At 43.0% G+C, this 24,209-nt stretch overlaps 1 protein-coding gene across 3 annotated transcripts in view; it reads right to left on the bottom strand.

The window, feature by feature from the left end:
• The window catches only part of TP53BP2 (tumor protein p53 binding protein 2), a 78,538-nt gene that overhangs the window by 1,287 nt on the left and 53,042 nt on the right, over positions 1-24,209 (bottom strand). For all 3 annotated transcript variants that reach the window (XM_056357599.1, XM_056357600.1, XM_056357601.1), the window contains 15 exons: positions 22,690-22,803; positions 20,804-20,883; positions 19,759-19,860; positions 16,961-17,135; positions 15,368-15,549; positions 14,807-14,971; positions 14,157-14,394; positions 12,315-12,443; positions 11,776-11,912; positions 10,494-10,983; positions 9,365-10,149; positions 7,305-7,442; positions 6,566-6,699; positions 5,357-5,523; positions 3,035-3,234 (listed from right to left, as the gene is read on the bottom strand). In XM_056357599.1, the coding sequence (XP_056213574.1) occupies positions 3,035-3,234; positions 5,357-5,523; positions 6,566-6,699; positions 7,305-7,442; positions 9,365-10,149; positions 10,494-10,983; positions 11,776-11,912; positions 12,315-12,443; positions 14,157-14,394; positions 14,807-14,971; positions 15,368-15,549; positions 16,961-17,135; positions 19,759-19,860; positions 20,804-20,883; positions 22,690-22,803 (3,236 nt within the window). The remainder of the gene's footprint in view (positions 1-3,034; positions 3,235-5,356; positions 5,524-6,565; positions 6,700-7,304; positions 7,443-9,364; positions 10,150-10,493; positions 10,984-11,775; positions 11,913-12,314; positions 12,444-14,156; positions 14,395-14,806; positions 14,972-15,367; positions 15,550-16,960; positions 17,136-19,758; positions 19,861-20,803; positions 20,884-22,689; positions 22,804-24,209) is intronic.

Raw genomic sequence — 24,209 nt, 5'->3', positions numbered from 1 at the left:
GTAGTGGGTGGCCAGTTAAATTCATTTAAATGCCCAGCAGTAAATCAGTCGCTGCCACACTGTGGCCCTTGAGCTACGCCCTTGCTCTTCACACAGTCGGGCTACACACAGAGGTACAGAGACCGCCTTGGCCTCAGGGTGGTTATTGATGGGCCACAGCGTGCAGCGGTGGCAAGATGCTTGGGAAGCTCTTGGTTCCCACTAGCAAAGGGCTTGGGAAACAGCGACTGTTCTGAAAAGCATGGCTAATGGCATATAAAAACAGAAGGATACACTTCGTATGATTACGAAAGATGAATCCTCCATGCTCTAAACAGCAATGCATGTCTACATTACATCCTGGGCTTTGCAGCTAAAGTTCTCCTTAAAGCTGCCCTCTTCTCTCTCCAGCCAGACTCTGCCTTTCTTCCCTTTCACAGTCAGCTAATGATCAAGGGAAGGCCAACAACTTCACCCACGAGGTTTGTCTCTGCCTGCTACAATTTCACCACTGGCAGAGGTGCAGTCAGTCAGTCACAGCAGTGTAACACCTGACAGTGTTCAACAGATTTCATTTGGTATTAAGAAGTCAGTGGTTTGACAGTATTAGCTTTTCTGCATTCAGGTTTAGAGCTGTCGCACAGCTTTGGGAGAGAGTTAGTCACTAAGAAAGATAGAGTACTGACGCAGATGATTTAATCCTTGTATTTACTGCACCTAACTGCAAAAGGATAAAGCAGCTATGATAAAAATACAGCTTAATATAAGACTATATTGAACTACTCTTTTCCTCTGTGCTGAACACCTTGGTCTAGATTTCAGCTGCTCTAAGAGCGCAGTAATTGCTACTGAGAATCCCAGAGAATACTTCAGCAGCAGTACTAGAACAAATGAGCAGACGCAAGAGCAGAACAGTTAATACTGGGCTTGGGCTGTTTTCCCAAAAGGTTCTGTTCAGACTGCATTGCGCTTAAAAGGAAGAGCCATGATCCCCAGTCTGAGCGGTGTTGCCTTGTGCTTCTTGCTACAGAAGCACGGATGCTCCTCGCGTTCTTACTCACCTGTGCCTAGGCTGCCCGTGCAAGCATGTGAAGGAGCAGCACATGCACAATCCACCCTGGGGCAGGGAAAAAAACCCACCAGCTGCCATTTCTGACCTTTTTGTGCAGGTGTAGTGGGTTTGCATGGTAGCAGGGGGGCTACAGGGGTGGCTTCTGTAAGAAGATGCCAGAAGCTTCTCCCCCATGTCAGATAGAGCCAGTGCCAGCTGGCTCCAAATACAGACCTGCCGCTGGCCAAGGCCAAGCTAATCAGCGATGGCGGCAGCACCTCTGGGATAGCACATTAAGAAGAAGAAAAAAAAATAAATAAACCTGCACCAGCAGCGGAGAGGAGTGATAATGTGAGAGCAACAACTCTGCAGACACCAAGGTCAGTGCAGGAGGAGGAGTAGGTGCTCCAGGTGCCGGAGCAGATTCCCCAGCAGCGCATGATGGACCCACGCTGGAGCACTGTGTGGAAAAACTGCAGCCCGTGGGAAGGACTCACATTGGAGAAGTTAATGGAGAGCTGTCTCCCTCCCAAGGGAGGGACCCCACACTGGCACAGGGGAAGAGCGTGAGGAAGAAGGAGCAGCAGAAACCATGTGTGATGAACTGACCGTAACCCCCCTTCCCCATCCTGCTGCGCTGCTCAGGGAGAGGACATAGAGAAACTGGAAACCAAGTCAATCCCGGGAAGAAGGGAGAGGTAGGGAAAGGTGGGGGGATTTCTGATTTGAATGTCATAAGTTAAACTGTTTTCCCCAAGTGCAGGCTGTTTAGCCTGTGACTGTAATTGCCGAGTGACCTCTCTGTCCTTACCTCAACCCGTGAACCTTTCGTCACATTTTCTCTCCCCTGCCCAGTTGAGGGGGGGAGTGACAGAGCAGCTTTGGGGGGCACCCGGCACCCAGCCAGGGTCAACCCACCACAGCAGGGCTGACGACTGCTTTCAATTTAGGTATGTTTACATTTGGAGAGGAAAAACTGAACAGAAGTACTACTTCAGGGAGAATTTTATTTTGGGTAGACCTGACCTGAAAGTGATACAAAAATGAAAAATGATTTTGCATTAGATATAGTTGCTCTGCAAAATCTGACCAGTTTAAGGATTATCTGCGTGAGACGGGAGGTTCAGCCTCTTTCAAGCATCACACATCAATCAGCTAAAATTCACAGTGGTTAATCTTTAGCATTGGCAGAACCTCTTATCTCCAGCAGCAGGGCAACTGGATATGTAGAAAAAAAGGGAGTTTATACGTGTGCCCATCTGCTATAGTTTTCTAGCAATTCAGCCATGAGGAGAGAGTACTAAAACCTGTGTACAGATAATACAAGAGGTAGTATGGAAGGTGATGAGGAAAGGAGAGGCCATTCATTTAAGGCCTTTGACATAGGGTTAAATATTACTTAAAGAGCATAGGAGAAAAAGATCTACCTTTATTTGGCAATATGATCTCTTTTTCAACACTAGGGAAAGAGATAACCGTAAAATTTTGCAGTGTTTGTCTTAAAGCTCCCTGTGAAACCACCTCAGATCACAAGGTGCACGGCCTGCACCCGGACAGGGAAGGATTCTAACTCATTCTTCATATAAGTTTCAGTTCTTCAGACCCTTTCTGTGCCAGTACATCACTTTCTAGAAGAGGGGAAACCCTGTTCTGTTCACATGCTCAGCAAAACCTTACGCACGCAGCATGGTCAGGTATTTTTTTTTTCCTCCTCTAATATGGTGAGAGACAAGGTTAGTCTCAATCTCCTAGATATAGCGGGGTGGTGATACATGTTGTTCTTTATGCACCATTAATAAAGTCTGTGTTAGGTATCTAAACAGAGGGTGTTAACCCACTCTGCCAAGGTGTTCAAGTCTCCAAATGAATAAATTGAGAACGTCAGCTCCCAGCTCTTGACCTCTGAAATTGCACCTAACCGACATGCGTGAGAATAATGCTGTGTGTACTTTACATAGTGGGGTGGTTGGGGTTTTTTTGACTTTAAAAATATCAAGGACTCACCCCTAGCAGGTTACGGGGAACATAACCTTCCTTGTCATTCAGCCGTGCCCACCACCATTCAATTTCATCTTCATCCTCCCGGCGCAGGATTGTCATGCAGTCTCCCTCTTTCATCGAGAGCTCATCGTCGTTCTGAGCCTCATAATCCCAGAGTCCATAAATCACTCCTTTGTTCATTATCCCCATTTTCTCCTGGACTCCTGCAACGTTAAGAACACAGAGCAGCTCAATAAAAAAGTTGGGTGGGGGAAGAAGAGAAAAAGATCAGAGTTGTAAAGACTGCTGTACACTTACACTGGAGAGCAGTCCACCGGGGTGGGGATGGGGGTGCAGCATGACAACAAAACACCATCAAACAAACAAGAAAGAACCACAAAAATCCCAACCAGCCTCAATTCCCACCACACGTAGCGCCTTGTTGTCATCAACCTACTGAAAGTCAGCCCTGGCACAGGCAGCACTGTGAAGCCCTTGCACCCGGCAGACAGATTCCTTCCTTACACGTGTTCAAATGGAACGCAAGTTAAATGGGGAGAGGAGCACTGACTGGTAAAAGGTTGTATCAGGCCAGTGCTCACACTTCCCACACCTAAGCAATGAGCAAGCGACACTTGTTAGTACTCTTAGTTCACCAGTAATCACTTTCTGTCAATGGGAGGTGGCAACACCTGCTTATGAGGATCACCATTGTCATTTTGATGCTTGAGGTGTCATTTGCCACCCCTGTCGCTTTATTTCAGAATTTTAGAATAAGCTGCATCCCTGACCTGTACCCAAAAGATTTGACTGCTACCTGCCAGCTGCTTTTGGTTAACCAAACACTTACTCAGCAGTCCTGAATTTCAAACATTAATTGTGGTTTGTTTTTTTTTTTTTTAAACACCAACTTCAGAAACACAATTCTGTTAAAATTCTAGACCAAGGTGTTTTGGAGTACATGCATACACCTTGCCGATATTATTTAGAACTTGCTTATTTTACAGCTATAGCCAAAGATGGACCACTATTATTTCTGTGCACATTCCTCAGCTTCTGAACAGCAAACAGGAGAAGATACCCTAATGAATCATTATGCAAACTTTCTCTTAGGTAATTATTCCATTTTAAACCCCTGAATCCTACTGGGGTTTTTGTTTGGGTTTGGTATCGCCAGGAGCAAAGAGCACATTGCACATAATTTCACAAAACTTGTCATCTCCCCTTCCAGCTCTTACCTAGTACAACCTATCTTACAGGACTCTTACCTATGTCTGCTCAAGGAAGCATCTGCTCAAATCCAGTTCTTTATTTCTGCATACCAGCTCATCATGTAAAATTAAATTACTTGCACTACTCTGTTCAGAGCGTCTTCCCTTGCTTTGTATTTGGTATAATTAAAGGGTTGGCAAGAGCCGCACTCTGCACCTAGGGGGAAGGTAAGCCTGAGCACTGGCAGCAAAGCAGGCAAAGAGGAGATTCACACAATGGATCTGGTCTTCTAAAAAAAGTGTTGTCACACCAGGGTAGCAGTGAAAACGTGCTTTTAGGGACAGCACAGGCATTATTATCTTAGAAAGTGAAAGATTACATACTTAAGCAGCATCAGACTTTTCATTTAATCAATGTTAAAGGACTTGGTTTTATTTAAACCTCCCCGTACTTGAGGATATTCAGTATTGTGCATCATTTACAACAAAAACAAATAAGGTGAATCAATTAATTACATGTGTTTCTCACCTTACAGACAAGTTTAGAGGGCCAGGCTATGTAAAGATATGAAAAGATAGTTTCTCTGTAGTCTCACTATGTGAATAAAATCTCATTTTAATATAGGATTTCTTTTTAAGTGCCAGAGAAGAGAAAGGCCAGAAAGATAGTCAAATTCAGTGGTTGCTAACCTCCGTTAAGGCAGAAACTTGGCAGTACCTTCCTTTGCTCTGAAGTGCACATTAGGAAATATTTCTCATTTAAAGACACTAGGCGACAGATATATTACTGAGATATCCATACCACTTTTATTTTTACATTAAAAAGTACCTCTGTGGTACGATTTGCCTAATCATCACCTCATGCTAACGTGCTTGTCAATGCACGTGCAGAACTCAAGGTTTTTAATGTAGGGAAACCTTTTGTTACTCAGATCTTCTCTACAGGTTGAATGTTATGAAGTTAGTCTTGACAGACCTCTTCTGTGTCAAGAAGTTGGCTAAAACCTCTCCAAGAGGAACCCGAGGCATGGGCATGCAACTCAAGTGTGCAACATACAACTCTGTGTTTCTTTGGATGAGGAGAAGCGCCGGGTGAGTCCCTAGCATGCTCTGGAACTCAGTTGCCATCACTTACCATACAAGAACTGGGAGCACTGTGTGTAGCCTTCCTCCATCTCCTCACACTTGTCTGCAGCTGTCTGCATGTCGCTGTAGGTCATCGCAAACACCGCTGCGCCTGACTCCACCAGGAACTTGCACACCTGCACGTTATTGCAAGATGCTGCACAGTGTAACGGGGTCCTGCAAGCCAAGAAGAAGGTAACACAGTGCTTACACTGCTCACAGCAGCGCTGACGGACTCCTGGGAGCAAACCACTTCTGGGGGTGACCTCCAGCAGTCAGTACTGCGTCACTGACGGCTTCCCACCAGAAGCACTCAACCCAGGATGTCAAGAGCAATTTTCACAGGTAATAGGAGTTACCAGGAGCTGCTTGAGCCCTAAAGCCAGGTTTCCATATGGATCTCTCGTTATGCTACCTTTTTATAATCCATTAACATTTTAGGAACATTCATTAGGGCAATAAAAATTAAAAAAAAAAAAAAATAATAATAAAACCCTGATAAATCCTACTGATGCCATACCTCTTACAATCTAGACAATTATTTCCAAGACTTGACCTGGTGAACAAGTGCAGGACATTGGGATAACTACTGAGGCTGAGGGACCATGAGCATCTTTATTCAGTCTCAGGCCTTAGACACCTTTGTTATAGGCAGAAATAATAGTAAAAGCACTGCCCGCTGCACCAGCCTCTGGTAAATAAGATCCCTAGCTACCTCTAAGAAAGTTCTGTGACCCATCATCAGTTGCAGGTCTGGTTTGTAGGTTGTGATTTTCTGCTTGGCTTTGTTTGTAAGTTGTCCGAGTACTGGACAAAGAATTGAGGAGAGTTTGCAGGGCTAGATAATGCCCACACGTGTAAGCTGGAGGCCACCTCATGGAGAGGACATCGGGAATTTCAGCAAATGGCTCGTTATGCATAAGCTGTCTTCAGTGTCTCAAAGAAACAGAGCTGTTTCCCGACAACTGTATCCACCCTGCTGGGCCTCACGCACACAGTTTTATCATACAGGGACTATTAGTATAATAATGTGTCTATTTTCTCCTCTGCGCATTCTCATACGATGCCCCACAGAGAACTGCTGTTGCTCTACTGCGGAAAAGTCATTGTCAATTCTACAGGAGCAAAGAGAGGGACCTCTGAGCAACCTGCAGCAGCCCCCAGGCCACAGCTCTCTTGTGGAGAGCACCCGTAAGGTACCACTCCACGAAAGCCTTACCACCCATCGCTGTCTGCAGCATTCACGTTCACCCCAAACTGCACCAGGAACTTCACGATTTCCGTGTGCCCAGCGCACACGGCGTTGTGCAGTGCCGTAATCCCTTCATCGTTGGGCATGCTGGGATCTTCAACCTACACAGCCAGAAAAGGAGCCATTCACGTTCTGGTGAAAATCCCTACAATAAACTTCTCTGCACATACAAAAATGAGTTGTCTTTTTCTGAAATACGAGCTTGAGCCGTATTTCTATGAAGGACGTGAGCAACAGGCAGGAAACTACTGCAGTAGCCAATCTCACAAGACGACTCATAAGCTTGCAGCCTCCTTTTAACAGGAAGAACCTGAAGTGGTTTAGAGAAATAGTATCTTGATAACTTAGTAAAAGCATTTATAACAAATTTCCGGTATTTGCTTTTTTAATTGTAAGCAAAATTCACATGGATTTTGCTTATGAAATTATCTGATAACATGCCAGACAGGGTACGAAACACTACATAAGAAATAAGGAAAAAGCTGTCCTGCAAATTTATAGTTTTGGTGCTTGATACCCAGTGTGGCTTTAACTAACACACTTTTAAAAATCAGCCTCCGAGCGGCCATGTCCTGCCAGGACTCATCTCCTCAAGGGCAGATCGAGGTTGTGTACTATTATTTTAGCTTCCCCAGTCCAGAACAGCTGCAGGTTCCCAGTCTGAACCAGGATTGTTATTCCTTGTCTTACAACTTAGCATTTGTACCTCATAAATGATTCTCTGCACCAGGTCAAACTCCCCCTCCAAGGATGAATCCAGAAGCAACGCAAGGGGATTGAATTTCACTCTCATTCCGTGCCCAATTCTCTCAGAGCCAGTTTTACGCAAATTCGTCCTCTTCCCCTGTGAAAAGGTAACACAAGTTACAGCGTTTTCTTTCCTGGAAAGAACACTACAGAATTGCTTATTTGGGAATGACCAATTAAGGCAATATTTAATATGAAATTTAGACAATTTTCTACCAACTCCCCAACACATTACAAAGATAGGTTATGCACATTATGAAGTATCTCTGCCTTCATCTCTGGACAGGGTCACTATCCAACCCAAATACAGAAGTCACCCTGATCAAACACATCCGCAAAATAATAAAACTCCCAAATCCCTCAAGATCAGGGGAAAATGCCTTTTTTTTTTTTTTTTTTTTTTTTTAATTCAGATAATTTTAGCAGTAGCTCTCCAGGCTGTTCCACAAACCAAGGAGTACACTCCATGAAGTCCACTACTTTTAAAGCATCGATGTTTAAGTTCCTAACGGTTTCCTAAGTTTAGCAGAGGTTAGCAGGAACAAACATGGAAACCATGGGAAATGGTTGAGGAAAGAATATAGAGCCAAGTGTAGAAACGCTTTAGATGCGCTCAGTGATGCTGGAAACCAATTATTTCTATAGCTGAGTTTGTACTCCTTCCTTCAGAGAACACGCACGCATTAGCTCAGCCCTCTCCCCAGCTGGCTGTGCAGCAGCAATAAACACTATTCATCAGGGTATGTAAATTTCTGACAGATGTCCAGGCAAAGATGAATTAAAATGACTCATGTTTTGCAAGAGCAAACATGTGAAGATAAGATATATAAGACGACATTCCCAGAAAATGCTCTTTTGCCTGTTGGTTTATACACAATATCAAAAGTACAGGCTTTTTAAAGAAAGAGCCTGTCAGCACAACGCAAATATTTAAATATGCAATCAAGAAGATGGGCCGGTTTCTTCTCATCATTGCAGAATTATTACAAAACCAGCCAGAAACCAGTTCTTATAATTTAGGATATCCTACCACTCAAGTTTCCTTGTAAAAGGGAGCAAGGACAAAGTCTTTAATGCATGAAAACACGCAACGACTATTCTGTGCAGAAATTACAAGGTTAAAGCTTTTAACTCTGCTGCACTGAAGTGATGGAGGAAAAAACACTTTCATGTATCAAGTTATTAAAATTCTATTCATGATGGGTTTTAAAAGAAACTCTTTGAGGAACTGAAAGCAGTAAGCATATTTCTGTTCTTCAACAGTGAGGTCCCACTGTACCACACGCACAGATATAAACCGGCAAAACAAACAAGACGGTAAAACGCTGCCTAACCTTAACCCAAAGGGACCACATCTTGATGCAACTTGAGAACAGACTGATGTTAAATCGGGTTCCAAAGAAAAACTGAGAGCACATGTCAGTAGGAGAAATGCAAGCAGCTGAGGTCTGCAAATGAGTTTTTAAAGCAGAAACTAAAGTCTGTTTTGCCATATTTTCCAAGCAAGGCACTTTCAGGTAAACAAATCCAATCCAGGATTAAGATAATTAGCATCCATCTCATATTAGCAATAGTGGGAAATGCTTGTAAAATCTGTATCTGTGCTTCCACAAAAGAAAAACAAAGAACAAAACCCAAACCCTTAACCAAAAAAGAAAAACAAAAAACAAACCCCAAACCATTCTCTTAAGAATGAGGTACAGTTTGGATGTAGTAGGCAGACTTCTGTAGGCAATGTTCCTTACAGCCCAGAAGAGTTTTACTATTTGTGTACCAAGATTCCATTTGAAACTTTTCATCATGTCTCTTAATTCCAGAGACAACAGACTTTTCCTTACTGTCATTCGCACTGGCGGTCAGGGCACCACACACAGAACAGATCTCCGCAGAGAAACCGCGTCTGGCTGCGTGACCGTTCTCCCACACCTGCTCAAGCTCTACAACACCACGCACAGGATTTACAGAGCTCGAGATGACCCACGGACAGGGCGCCCGAGTTGGAGGTTAACTAATACTTACAGGAGGCAAGGAAAACTGCCCCGTAACTTCAGGAGGCCTCATGCTGAACGAGTCCTCCCCCAGACTCTCGGGTTCCCCTGATGGGTAGGGAGGCGGTGGGTACGGGGGATACTCTTCCATGTAAACCTCCAGCGGCAGTGAAGCTTCTAGGCTGGGCTCTTCCATTTTTGGCTGCGCGAGTTCATCACCGTCCGCTGCTCCCTCAGGCACAGTGTCCAAAGCCACGGAGGGAAGGACAGCTTCGCTCTGATCTGCTGGTGTGTTTTCCGTTTCCTCAGCAATGGCTGGTTCTGGCATAGAAGAAGCAGCTGTTTCTTTTTCCGATTCCACACTTAGATAAGGATTTGGGATTTCGGTTGGGCTTTCAGGACTGGCAGCTGATGCCGTCTGTTTGGAGGGATGCGATGGAGCCGAGATAGTCTCCATTGCAGCCAGAGTGGTCCTCTGGTACAACAGCTTCTGAATATTGGGGCCATTAGGTCCTTCTGGCTCGGTGATGGAGCTACGTTTCTTCAGCGGTCTGGGGGCATTGGACAGCTTCTTCCGTAGCGCTTCCAGGTCAGCGTCGCTCTGGTTGCGGTACGGGTTGGATAAGAAAGGCAGCAACTTGGTTGGGCTAAGGGGACGGGGTATTCGCTCCGTTTCGTGGTTCTCGTGAGCGGAGGCTGTTGTTTCCGTCTCGGGCTCCGGACTGCCCGGCTTGCCTTGGAGGCTTGAGTAGACGTTCTCCGTCTGCGGCAACTGATTCTGTACCCCAGCTCCTGCCATCACAGGCTTGCCATACACTGCGGAGAAGTTCAGAGAGGGGCGGAGAAAACATAATTGCGTTTGATCAAACAAGCCAAAAAAACCCAGGCAACCCGATTTACCTACACAGGGTAAAACAGTAGAATAATACAATCAACCAAACAGAAGTAACCAGGTAATCAGGATTACCATTGGTGATCTTGCAAACTCAAGATGGATGTTCTGCACGTTTTGTTTATGCTGACAAACAGCAAGTAAGATCCACCTAAGATTCTTACAGCTGCACTAACCCCTTCAGTTCCCCCAAGGAACAGCTTTATACACACAGACCAGCTGGAGCATACATCTATCCGAGGTTTGAGGTGGAGAAACACGTGCTTACCACTTGGGAAGTGTGGTCCTCTGGTCTGTGCCCTCGTCAAAGCACTCTGCACTGCCTGCTGGAAGTTCTTCCCAGGAGTCTGCTGTTGCGTGTACATGCTATAAATTGAACTTGCAGCCACAGTTTGAGGCTTTCGAAATGGTGGGAGCGAGGTCTCTTTGGATGGCTGAGGGGTGAACGGTCTCACAGCTGCTGCTGGGGGACTCTCCTGTTTGGAGGAGGGAAGAATTTGGTCCTGGCTAGAGGAAGAAGCTGCAGGAGGTACGGAAATTCTTTGCTGTATCTGCTGAGAAGGATGGGAAGGCTGCTGTGCCACTGGTTTTTGTTTGTTCGCCATAGTTACAACAGCCAAAGGCAGCTTCTGCAGGTTTCCATCCAGCTTAGTGTCAGAAGGTTGCAGATGACTAGCTTGTCCAAAGTAAGGCAAGTTTATCTGTTTTGGTTTAGTGGGGACAGGTGGTGGTACCTTTGTTACATTTTTATTGGCCGTCTGAGAGACAAAAAAAATTAATTAAGATTAAAACAGGAAAATATGTTTCAGGAGTTTTGCTGTGAAGGTTCAAAGATCCTCAAAGAACACCACAGCATCTACTGTTGCTGCAACACTGCTTACAACAACATCAGAAACATGAAGACACTTCTTGAAACATTTTAACATCGTAGTTGTTTCATCTTTGAACTCATTCTCTTTAATTCTTTCTGTAGTAGCTATGTTTCAAACATCAAGCAATGGCAGGGCACAGTAATTTCTCTACCCATAGCAGAGGCGCCCAGCAGCATCCGTAGGCGCCAGGCTTGCTTCCCGAGGGAGCCCCTGCCACCCCCACTTCTCCTATGTTACTTCACCCCGACCCGATCAAATTGTGCCCTTGTGCCTAGATTTAGGTGGGAAGTCTCACTGCAGTCAAACATCTGAAGGATGGTGCTGCGTTATAAACAACGAAACAAGTGTGGAAATGATTTTTTAAAACCCGTGCAAATGTGTCTGTGCATATAATCTTTGGGGGAACAAAACCCCAAAACTATATGCAGACACACTAGTACAAGTAATACCACCATTTTTACCTGTTCAGTCAAAATTTAGATTTTCATCACAGTGACTGTAGGGAATGATTTTGAGCTACCAACGGCTATTAAAAGCCTAGAAGACCTTTTTTCCTTCAAAGTAGTGTTTTAAAAGACGACCTAGGTACTTTTCAAAGAACCTCCTGACAGCAGTATTTGGAAAGCTGTATGGTAATCCCTGTCAGATGGAATGCAGTAGCTCCAGTTTCCTGCATACCTGCGCTTCTCGCAGGAGATCTTCGCTGCTCTGGTTCTTTCTCAGTGTGCCGAGCCCAGCAGACTGGTCCACAGAATCAAACATTGAGAACGGACGCACTTTCTTCTCTTTGTCTCGTAAAAAAGTTTCTCCTTCAGCTGTTGTCAGAGAAAGAGGAAGACTTTTAAAAGGGACTACACAACTGTAGGAACAGGAGTCTTGTTCTGTGCAATATTCAAGACAGCATACGCAGAGATGCTTTTTGTATCCATCCTACCCCTGCACTAAGGACACAAGCACCTGCCAAACGCTGTATCTTGCAAATCAAACAGGAGCGTGTACGAAGGCATTAGTATCTACTTTACCACCTGAAATGAGTTCTTTCTTAAAAAAGAAAAATCCCTGTGACATCATACTAAAGCTTATATGGCAATAGTCTATTATTTTTGTGTGTGTGCTTTCAAATGAATTCTACATATTTACTGAAGCATTTAGAAGAGGCTGATATCATTAGCTAGAGTCTCCAGATTTTAAGATTAGCCAAGTACGTAAAAACATACCTTGTCCTTCACTAGCCACAATTCCTTTTCCTGAAGTCAAGGCTGATCCTTGACTAATATGACTGTCTACATTTGAACTACTCCAGTCAGTGGCAGATGGGGAAGGTTTTGTACTGGGGACCACAGAACCTAGGAAAAAACACGGGGAATAGATTAAGCTAAAATAATATTTTTATTGACTTATTTATTACAGGTAGGTTTTTTGGTAAGAGTCAAGTCGTCTAGACAGTGTACAAGTATCATAGGTTAACTGCTATAAATCCTATCACTTTAGATTTTTGCTTAATGTTTCAAAAATAGAACGCAAAACCAAGCTCAGAAACAACCACCAAAGCAGCAGCAAATCTGTTTGTCCTAGGATGTCTGCACCTACAGCATTCAGTCAATAAACTTATCTAGACTACCCTCTTTTCCAGTCAGTAAGAAACTTTTCTTGGGTACTTACAGTAAGTTAAGTGACAGGATGGCAAAAAAGGATGAGAAAGATACATTGTGCCAAGAAAAACATAATGCTTTAAAGCATATGCCAGTGATATCCAAAACAGTAGAAAAATCATCTGTATGTTCAGTGTGCATTAGACACTGCATTAATGCCGATCTTTCCATTGACTGGAGTAGACATCCAGTCTGCTTCAATTATGAAAACACTTGCAATTTGCTATTAGTTTAAATATTTCACCAAGTTCTCTGTACTAAATTCTAAATTATCTGCTACAACAAGTGATATTAAATTCAAACAGAAATGACAAGCAGCAGAGGAAAAGTTTCATTCTGACAAAGTATCCGACACCCTCTCTCTAGGAAAGCAGTCATTTTACCCTAATGCTAAAAAATGAGGACTAATGTTTTAGTTCAAATAGCACATTCCCATGCCAAAAATTTAAGTTTGGTACAGACTAGAGCTAAAATTCAACTCCAGCAGTTTTAGAATCTGCAAACCAGATAAAGTGAAAGAGTTCCCCATTCTCCAGTACAGCAAGAGGCACTTGGACTGGTTTTGTGCCGTGGCCACTTTAGTAGTATCTGCCAGAACTGGATACAGAGGGAGGGAGTTAAGAACAAATAGATAGAACTATTCTACAAGCTCAGACTCCACTTTTTCCTTTTAGGAAGATCGGTTTCTCTTCTCTCCTAGCTGAAAAGTGAGTCTTTTCCTCCCAAGGTAGTACAGAAGAGATAACTGAAACTCTCCAGTGCCTCCAGACCCCTCACAGAGCTGCGCTGTATCTCAGAGGAGAAAGCCACAGAGAGAAGCCAGGAAAATATCCACAAACACGCGAGCAGGAGAGGCCAAGCCTCGTGTCAGGTGTTGGACTTCAGTCTCTCCACGTTCCTACATCATCTACACAGCAATAAACCTGCTGGCATTTCTGTGCTACAATCCACTGCCTCCTTTATCGTATTTCTAGTGATGTTGGTTAACCCTTTACATACGTCATTTCCAAAACGCATGATCAGAAGACTTGGCTTTGCTAGTTTTTAAGTCCAGTTACCAGGTTGTTACTGTGTACATCCTGAAACTGCCTCTGGAAACTCAACCAAACACTGTTGTATAGTTTTTAGGAGTATTTTAAAAATAAAAAAATATTTTACAGAAAAATCCTCCTGCATCCTATGCTGTATAACAACCCAAATTGCTCACTAATAGGATTACTTAATTTATAATACTTTGAATCGTATAACCTCAGTGCTTATAAAATATATTCATTGGTGCAGGAAAATCGCAAGTAATAAAACTGACATCTCAAATAACACGTTGCTTTAAAAAAAAAAATAAAGAAGAGCTGGTAGATAAGATAACAAAACCTTTCTGGAAAAGAAATACTAATCATAAACTATTACCTGCAGGAGCTTTAGCTTGTGAACTGCTCCCAGCTCTCATGTTGGGCAGAGTTTGTGTTTTCAGCGGGCCATCAGGTACCTGCAAAGCTTGTGTCCCATCTGAAAATGCTGGTTTCACCAAAAGTTCAGGTCTGGAAGCAATACGTGGCATAGTAGAGGACTGGATATAAGGACCTACTGCTGCCACTCGACTTGGAGCAGAAGCCACTGGCTGTGGTAAATTCCCATCTGAAGAAACCTTTGGGAAAAGAAGAAAACTTAAAGAATGTTATGCTGCAGTATCAATCCATCAGTCTGAAACAGAAGTCAAAAAGGATAAGGCAACTAGAAAATTATACTCCAGTATTAGAAATGGTTTTTTTAAGGCTTTAAGAGATATAAAACTGAGGTAGTAATAGAGCACACAAAAAAAAAAAAAAAAAATCTAAAGAAGTCCACAACAGCATACGAAGAGTTCTTGTCCATAAACAGTAAGTAGGTTATTACCAATGTACCATGAAAAGTACTTTAATAATACAAGACTCCCACCACGTATGGATAAAAACAAGTCTAGCACCTGAACAGCCTTCCCCACAAGCAGGTTTCTACTTCAGACTGTAGGGGCCACAAACTAATTTAATTTCTGTTGTTATTAAATACCCTGTACTCACTGGTACATTCTCTTTCTGTTGCAGAGCTGCCTTTTTCTTCCACAGGCGCTCTCGCAGCTCATTAACACGCTTATCCATGACTGCCACCTCCAAGTTGCGCTTGTTCAAACACTCCCTCTGTTGCTGCAGCTTGGCATTCTGCTCCTGGTTCAGTTTGTTCCTCAGCTGAATAAATTCACAAAGCAGGGGGGTGGGAGGGGAGGAGGGGAAAACAACAAAAATAAAAACAAATTAACTTTCAAGATGCGGGACAGGAAGCAGTTACAAAAAGAAAAGCCTTCTATAAAAAGTCATGCTAGCAAACTCGGATTATTTGCTCTGGAAAAAGTGTGGGTAAGGCTCCAAATTTTGCAGAAAGGGAAGAGAAAGATATATACACTGCGTGCTCCTGCCCCTGCTTACCTTGAAAGCAGCACAACTAACCCTCCATCCTCCGCAGGCAGGCAGCCACGCGGCTCTGTCAGGAACAGGAGCGATGGGATTTCTTTCCAACAAGGCAAGAAACGACCCAACCAACTTCCAGCCCTTGGAGCTGTGGGTCACAAACTAGCCTTCCATTACCTGCAGCTCCTTGTACAGGCGGTCGAGCTCAGCTACAGCTGACTGGTTGTCGTGGTAACCATCAATTCGGCCATTCTTCAGCATCTCCAGTTGCCTGGTGAGTTCCTCTACTTTTGACACCGCCAGCACCAGCTCGCGCTGCTTTTGCTGGAACAGGCTGTTCATCTGTTCAATCTCCTCCACTGGAGAGGATGAGAGAGCACAATAGCTGCCCTGAGAAACAGCTGAGCGTGGGCTGCTTCCCAGGCAGCGGTTAAGGGGACAGAGCGCGCCCCGCCAGCCTCCGGAGCAGAGCTGCACAGAGGCGGCCGCACACCCGCGATCCCAGTCAAACCAGCTCTTCCTCCAAGTAGTTGCAAAAGCCAACTCGCTAGCCAGATTATGTAAATTCAGTCTACTTAGAGCACTGACGGGGAAGGAAAAAGAACATTTTTTTTTACTTTCTGAAGTACGGAAACAAACAAAACCGCGTTACCAGGCTGAATCTCATCTGTAGAAGCCTAAATTAACTTAATGCTGAATTCAGCAAGACGACACTCACTCAGCCACAAGGCATACTTACGGTATTTAGAACTCTAAATTTAGGCTGTAGGAACTCAATGACAAAACACACGAACTGTCCTACTAAACAAAGACTCAAGAGGGCTTTTTAGGGTCTACCACAAAGAGCCGTCATCAGCTGCTCCCACTGCCAAAACTGTTGCATTACAGAACAAAATTTGAGCAACCAGTAAGAGTTCAAGCAAGTCTAGGACCAGACCTGCCAGGCAAGGTGCACGGAAGCAGATACACATGCTCCAAGATGTTCTATTGCTCTACCAATGTTTATTTTGTGCAACAGAACCCGAACAGGAAATGCATTCTCCCCACAGAAAAACACATTTGCTTTATCCATTAAAGCACAATGCTTCCTAATTAAACAATATATTTATATTTTACCTTAACAAACCAATATATTTTCATTTGAGTCCAGCTGGAAATGACAAGTTCTGTACAATACGTACAGACAAAGGATGAAAACGTAGGCAGAAGAATGTGTGTTGATACAAAGTCTGAAGTTAAGTATTTAATGTTGCATCAACATGCTGAACTGCAAGCACCCAACTAGTACTGTAGCAACCCAGAGACTAGTTGGATTTCAGTAATTAGAAAGAAAATACTCAGCCACCGTGGTCATTAAATTACCTCTCACATAAGAGACAACATGGGTATCGGGCCAAGCTTTGTTATTGGCCAAGAAAATAACACCCTAAATGTGTGGGGGGTTGACATCAGGGATGGAAAAAGTTACTGTGGTACACAAAGGTATTCAAGTAAGCAAAAAAACTGCACAGTAATTAAAGAGCAGATATGCTAGGCTCAAAACACGGGGTGCTCTTGTGGGATATTTTAATATAGGGTAAGAAAATATATTCTGTTCTAGGTCATTCAGTTTTCTTGGTACATACAACATGTGAAATCATTAAGATTAACATTTCCTGGAACACTGTACATACCTCTTCTGAATCGCTGAAATCACCAGAAATTTTAGAGTTCCAAGAATCACACTTCATGAAAAAAATCACAGGCTACTTTCCCCAGGCAGTGACTCACCTAATTTCCCATTGCTGAGTCTTTTTTGTTCCACGTGGCCTTTCAGCGCTCTCACTTTCTTAAGTTTGGCTTCCTGATTCTCAGCAATTTCCTTTAATCGCTTCAGTTTTTCCTGCTCAGCAGCTTGCTGTTGCTGTCGCTGATCTTGCTGTTTCAAGAACTTCAGACGTTGTTCCTGCAGTCAAGGAATTTTATTTATTTATTTAAACAAACTTACGGTAAGGTACTGACAGAAACAGTGTCTAAACTTCGAAACAATCACTGCAGCAGCTCAGGTCAGCTGTAACCCAGTACCCTGAGTTCCCAGAGTGTCAAGGGAAGTCTGAGAGAAGCGAGCAAACACGTACTGATTCTGTCCCAATACAATCCTGGGACAACCATTCCCTAGTCCAAGAACCTATTGAAACAGAGACTGCATCCATGTCTAATGCCTCTTGGAAAATTTTTCTGCCATGAAACTGCTCAAAATCCTTTGAAGCCTAAGAAAAATTCCAGCATTCATGTTCTATGACATTTGCCAATTTAATTTAATCACTACTTGTCTCCTGAGCTAATGATTATTTCCACTCTACCTTCTCCATGCTTTTAATCTTGTACTTTACACACCCCTATCATACATCACATTTTAAACAACTATAAGGCGTGCTGGAGAATATTAGATGTTCTTTATACAGGAGGTATTCCATAAATTATTCATAATTTTCATCACTCCCTGCACTTTTACTAGTTCTGCTAGAACCCCCTTGAGATGGAGGATCGCTGTACACCAAAGCTCTGAAGATTTGCCATGTCCTGGTAACAACCACCACTATCACAACACAGGAGGGTTCAAGACATGGGAAAACCTCCACAGTGACCAGGGCCCTCATTGCACACAGCCTCCAGTTCTGGAGACGAGCGGTTGTTCCAGTGATAGGAGAACTACCAAGACTTTCCTGAGCCCCTACTAACAGCCAAGACTACCACTGCTTACTAACATTAAAACTCAACACTTAAACAAACAAACAAAAAAACCCACCCAACAAACCCCACGCCAAAAACCAACCAAACAAGCAAAAACCCCAACAACCACCAAAAATCACCAGTCACATTTAGAAACAGGGACTCACGCACTTAGAATAAAAAAGGAAGAGCAAAAAGTGATCTTGCCTTCCGGAGAAAACCAGGCAGCACCTACAGTATATGTGCTAGTTTAGTATCAATCCCACACAGGAAAATGTCAAAAAATAGATTTTACAGCTTGTGTCTAAAAAGAAAGTGCATTTTTCTCCCCTCAGAATCTATTTTTAATATCGCATCTGAATTCAGAAGGCAGGAAAGAGGCAATGGAAAGCCTTTCTTTGAAAGGGTGTCTAGGAAAGCAGGTTTGCTCCAGAGAGGAAAATTAAATGAAAAAATTCTCCCGGTGGGATACCCACAAGGCTACTCTTCTTCAAACCACAGGCAGCAGACACCTACCTGATGGGTAGCTATCCCAACTCAAACTTTTTTTTTTTTTTACTATCTTATGCAACTCCCTTTACAGTAAATATACATAATGTTCCTATTTCTGTTTCCATATATATAGTGACTACAGTGTTATTTGTAAGTCCAGGATCTATTACCACGACCTGCAAGTGAAACAGAAGTACAAATGTTTTGTCTTCTCTCTTATTTTTAAGACATCTCAGCTGTGAGAGAGAAGAGGGCAACATTCTGCCTTGACAAATTAATCAGGGCAGAACTGGTATTAACCATGCTGCTAAGCTCCAGGTGAAAATTCCAATTACTTGGCTGATTTCTTACATTCACAGCTGCACCTTCTTCATACCTGTCCTTACTGTAAACCAGAAACCAGGTTTTACTGGCCGTTTTGACAGGCCGTGGTACCACTTTGCAGGTGCTGCAGAACCATCAGAAGCCATGGTTTGAAGCATCTCCCCGAGATAGGATTATTGAAAGCCAAGGGAATTGAACAAGATGTTAAAATATATGGAGGGACTGGGTGGGACCCAGCTGATCTCAAAGGGACAGGGAGACAGGGCTGCTGACAGAGGAGGAGGAGTGAGACGAGAGCCCCGGCGCAGCCTTCTTCCCCAGTAAAGCACGTTCTGATATGCTGGGAACCCAGACAGTTCGCTTCAGGATGGGCTCACATTTAACGATGCTCTGGCCAAAAGCAGCTTTTTCCATTACAGTTTCAAGTGTTGTTGGTACACACCACTCTTAAGTCAAATATGAAATCTATTTCACTCTTCTGCAGATGCATTCAGGGTATTTTTTGTCCCAAAACGATTCAGGAGCACCCTGCGTGCTTTCATTAGCTTTTCTGTTGTTGTTCAACAAGCATTTTATAAATCACTCTTCTAGTTACTTTTATCACATACATGCAATCTCCTCCAGGCAGCTGCCCCAGGAAACCAGGCACACTGAACTCTATCAGAAAACAGCAAGGTACCATCACAGGGCAGCATTATATCCAGAGACAAAAGTGTCATTCAGTGATCAAGCCGGTGAATGCTGGTCACCACACGGAGACAAACAGAGCTGGCAGAGCCACCAGGATGGATGATAACGTATTAATGTTATGTGCTTTATCCTTTTAGTAAGCTATATGGTCACTTACATCGCTGGCATTATTTTGATGTTTTACTACTGGATATTTGCATAGATTGACTTTCAAATTTAAAAAGAGGCAGCCAAAGAAAGGGAGACCTCTTACAGAGGTGAAAAAACCCCAAATCCCCAACCCTCCCTCCACCTCATGTGACTCTTTCTACCTTTGTTCCTGGCTACAAACAATCTCGTTCCAAACTCACCTTGTTAGCCAGCATTTGCTGCTGAGCCTCAATTTGTTGCTGCTGGCGTGATGCCATTTCCTGAAGTTCAGCCAGTGTCATATCCATCCTTGGAGCACTGACCTGTCAATGAAAATCCAAAGCATGCCAAGTCTAGAATTTTTAGTTTCACTAGGATCTAACTCAACAGAGCTACTCCAGAAAAGTACAATAAAGGTCTTAAAAAAATAACAACTGAGTAGCCAATAAAATAATTAGAAAGAAATGGTAAAAAAATTAAATAAATAAATACATGCACAGCCCAACCCAGCAATACACAAGCTGACATTCTCTTGAAACATTAATATTTCTAGCAAAATGTTTCTAGCAGCATTTTAAATAGGCATTTTGGAGCCCTTTATAATTAAGCTCAGCATGAATCAGCTTTGACTGACTGAGCCCAGAATGCTCAGCACATGGCAGGATGGATCTGTGGTCGTAGGTGTACCATTGCAATTCAAAGCACTTCAACGTAAGTTGAAGAAAATGGAAAGTTTAAATATAGTAGGGGAAAAAATAACACACCGCTCTCAAAGATAGCACTATTATTACATTAGTTACCTGTTCACACATTTCCTGAATCTAGATTCAATCTTACATCCGTAAGTACATCTTCTGGAGCAAGAATAAATGACAGACAATGGATTCAATGCTGAAACACTAGCTGGTCTCAACTTGAAATCCAGAACTAGGGATCTCTGACACGAAACTGACCACGAAAATAATCAATGAACTGAAGGAAAAGGAGAGAAAAATTCTGATTGGAGTAGAGAATGGAAAGTATGCTGAGTTTGCTGCTCTGAGATCACCTGTACAAACACAGATATGGCAGCCAATGGATCTCAGGCACCTCTCAAAAACTGAAAGCAAGGGTGATAATTGCTAGAGGCTTTGTGTCTATTTTAGAGCAGTCATTAGCAATATCTCCAAAATCTCTCTCAAGTTTCCAGGGTAGGATTTGCACCAGTATCTCAAAAGAAGGGAAGCCTCCATTTTCACTATACTGGCCACTGCATCGAGCACTTACTCCATTCTCTATTCTTCGATCGCCAGGCACTTTCACGCCATTTCTTTTTAAGGTTGGATCTTGAGACCTTTGTCCAGTCCCTAGACAGAAGTACAGGAATAGTCAAAGACAGTAAGCTACTTTAGGATTTTTCTTACCCCTTTAGACACAGCATTCAGTACAAAAAGAGAAACAGTACAATCGTTTTGGTTTAGAATCTAAACACCTGTTCTTCCCATGTGCTTACCACTAAGATAAACTTAACTGATGACACAAGACGTTTTATGAAGAGGTTTCTTTCAATGTCAACATTTGTTTTAAAACATTGGACTGTTTAAAAATAGCCAAACAAAAAAGCTTAACCAACAGTACACTATTTCAATCTCTCTCCTGCAGTCAACAGGCAGTTGGTCCCTAGTAAGTCTGCATTACAAATAGTCACAAAAACGTGCTCCCTTCTGCAAATGACAGAAAAATAACTGGTTAATTCACAGAGAGGCAGTGTCTTAAAACCAGTGTCCAGATGTTCTGGTATGCCTTCCTCAACTGTCTCACAGAGGACATGAATAACAAAGGTTAGTCACCTGTCATGAAAGATGCATCATTTAACCTACAGCTGATTATTCACACATAAGGAAGTTTAAAAGCACAAATTTTTTTTCTTCCTGGCAGTTGTTGTGGCAGTAAAGGTGCTACTGAACTAGAATCCTACTTCAAGGTTTCCATCAAGTTACGTACAGTGTTCAGATGCCAAACACCAAGCTTGCATATTTCCCTGCAGGACACACATGTACTACAGGACGAAGCCACGTCTGTCAGCTTCTTGCCCATTCGATACCTATTTCAAGGCCATACTCCTGCAAGATGAACTGCAGAGCTCCTGACTATTCATTTGCTCTTCCTCAAATATATTGCTTAGCAATGCCATGGCCAGTAAAATGCCAATAATCCTAACACTACAAGCACCCTGGACTTGAAAAATTACATCCTGACAACTAAACTTCATTATAAGACCCTTAATGCATAGCAATGGCACAGCTTTAACTTTCCATGTACTCATTCTATCATCATCGCACATTTCAAACATCAAGATACATTTAGCAATTTTAAAATATGCTGGGTACAATGGCACTTAAATGCAGTATGTCCAGCACCGAGTAAGGTTACCAAGGATGAAAACAGAAAAACGGGAGGAAGAAGAATCCAATAGACTGATTTGAAGGTAAAAGTCCCATGGATGCTACCAAAGAGATAAATGTGGGATGCACAGAAGAACCTTGAAAAGCAAAGAGTGATTTTCTTTATAGGTTTCATACTTAGATTTACAATACATAAATAATTACGTTCTCAGAGGACTTGACTAGGCAGTTCATTTAAAACTACTCCTGAAACTAATACGAATGCATAGATTGTGGGGAAAACATCAAAGAACTCTATCTTTTTCCAAGTATTCTAAATTTATCACCCTTGTAAAGTATGATCCAGATTAAACATCCCAAGCCCAAATAACAGATTATATTACTGGACAACAGTGTGGTCACTAGATTTAAAAGAAGAGACTGTCACAGATCTCTAGATAGTTAACAGTGACTAATATATTTAACAAAGCCCCTGGATGCTTTGGTGATTACCAGCTTTGGAAAACCTGCAAAGGTATCAATTTGGATTTAATGTTCCCAAATCTGGCAAGGGAGGACGAAGTCTTTACTAAAATTTAGAAGTTTTCTGTTACTAACATTCTCTGCTACTAACATTCTCTGTTCATAAGAAAATAACAGTCAGACCAAAAAGGCCTGCAACACCATACTGTCTATCAACATTAATAAATAACATATGCAAGCTGTTGCCTCGATCTTGAGGAATGAAGTGAAACTTAGACAAAGGAGCTAGCTGAGATCAACACCTACCTGCTTCCCGGCAGGGAGAGCGTTCGTGCCGAAGAAAGAAGCGAACCTCACTTCTCTGCATTCCAAAGCGCTGCAAAATATCCAGCATCCGTTCATTATCGGCTATGGGACGTTCTGAAAAGGTTAAAAGCCAGTTGACTATTACATCCCTATGTAGCTTGGGCACATACCACAACAAAGCAAAAATGTCTGTCCATCACCTTGCACTTGAACGCCTGGTATTGTCCAGGTGCAGTGTGTGCACCTACCCCTTGCCCTCACCCAAGGCATTGCTACCTTCTCCTTAGGAAGACACAGTACCTCTCCTTGCTTCTGAAATTAAACCAACGCCTCCGAGAAGCAGCTACAGCCCTCTGAAAGTCCACCCCCTTGCAGGGAGAAGCTGAGGCACCACTGCAGCCCAAGGGGAAGCAAACAGGCAATTTAGAGCTTTTGGCTCTAGTGCCTTAGTTTTGTGTTTGCAAATCATCCTGCCTGCTGACCGCTGCAGGGAACGTGCTGCCATACCTTCTGCTCCACGTCTGTGGCACCTCCAACGTATTTCCCAGTCATTCCCACCCCCTCCTCAAGGGCTCCTCTGCCCTGATTCCTACCAGGACTCATTTACTTCCTATTCCACCAAGAATTAAGAGACATGGCAAAGGAAAACTCTCAGAGAAGAGGAATTCTCTTCTTAACGCTTCCTGAGGATTGCGATCAAATGCTGGATTGCAGCTCTTGTGCTGAAGCTCAGGCAGAAGCACTCCATGCCCTGAAGAGGCTCAGTACCCAGCGGGCCTGATCCTCGGCGATCCATCACAGCTCCCGTCACTTCAAGTATTCTCCTATAGCTCCCTGTCAGCCATAGATCTGGCTTATTCTCTCAGACAGCAAATTTCATGAAGTTCAGATTACACGTGTAAAAGCTGAACAACTTAGGATTCACAGGTCAAAGAAAAAAAAAAATACTAGACAGTGAAAAGTGACTCCACTAAGAACTTGCCATTTTCTTTCAGACAGTTAAGACAACGTTTCTTTAAAAGGTACATGCACAAGTTTCACTGAATTTCCTTTCCTGCTCTTGCTCCCAAGTTCAGGATTCTGTCACATCTCTAATTTTTAAGGTTTACTTGTTGTCTTTTGATATTACAAGAATCCAGTGGGAGCCTACATTCACCACCTTCACTTACCAGTCCTCCTCCCTTTCTGTATTACTCTTCTTCCAGAAGTTACCCACTTCACAGCTGGGCATCCACAGACAGCATATAATTAGAAGTACTTATTGGCCTCTCAATCTTTACACAAAAGCAATTTCTTTTGTTACTTTAAACATTTCACCATAATTTTTTAGGTCTATTTTAAAAGTGATGGCAACTATGTGGTCAATGTATCACAGCAGTCAATTTTACAGAGTCAGGATACTGTCATAGTATCTTATGACAACATCTGAGACTCATGATCAGGTTGGATCCATTTGCACTGGGTGCCAGACAAACAGAAGATACTGTTCCTGGCCTGAGAAACAAGCCCAGAGGACAAAA

Source organism: Falco biarmicus, chromosome 12 (assembly GCF_023638135.1).
Source record: "Falco biarmicus isolate bFalBia1 chromosome 12, bFalBia1.pri, whole genome shotgun sequence".
NCBI classification, from domain to species: domain Eukaryota; kingdom Metazoa; phylum Chordata; class Aves; order Falconiformes; family Falconidae; genus Falco; species Falco biarmicus.
This window is presented reverse-complemented; position numbering and strand designations above follow the sequence as displayed.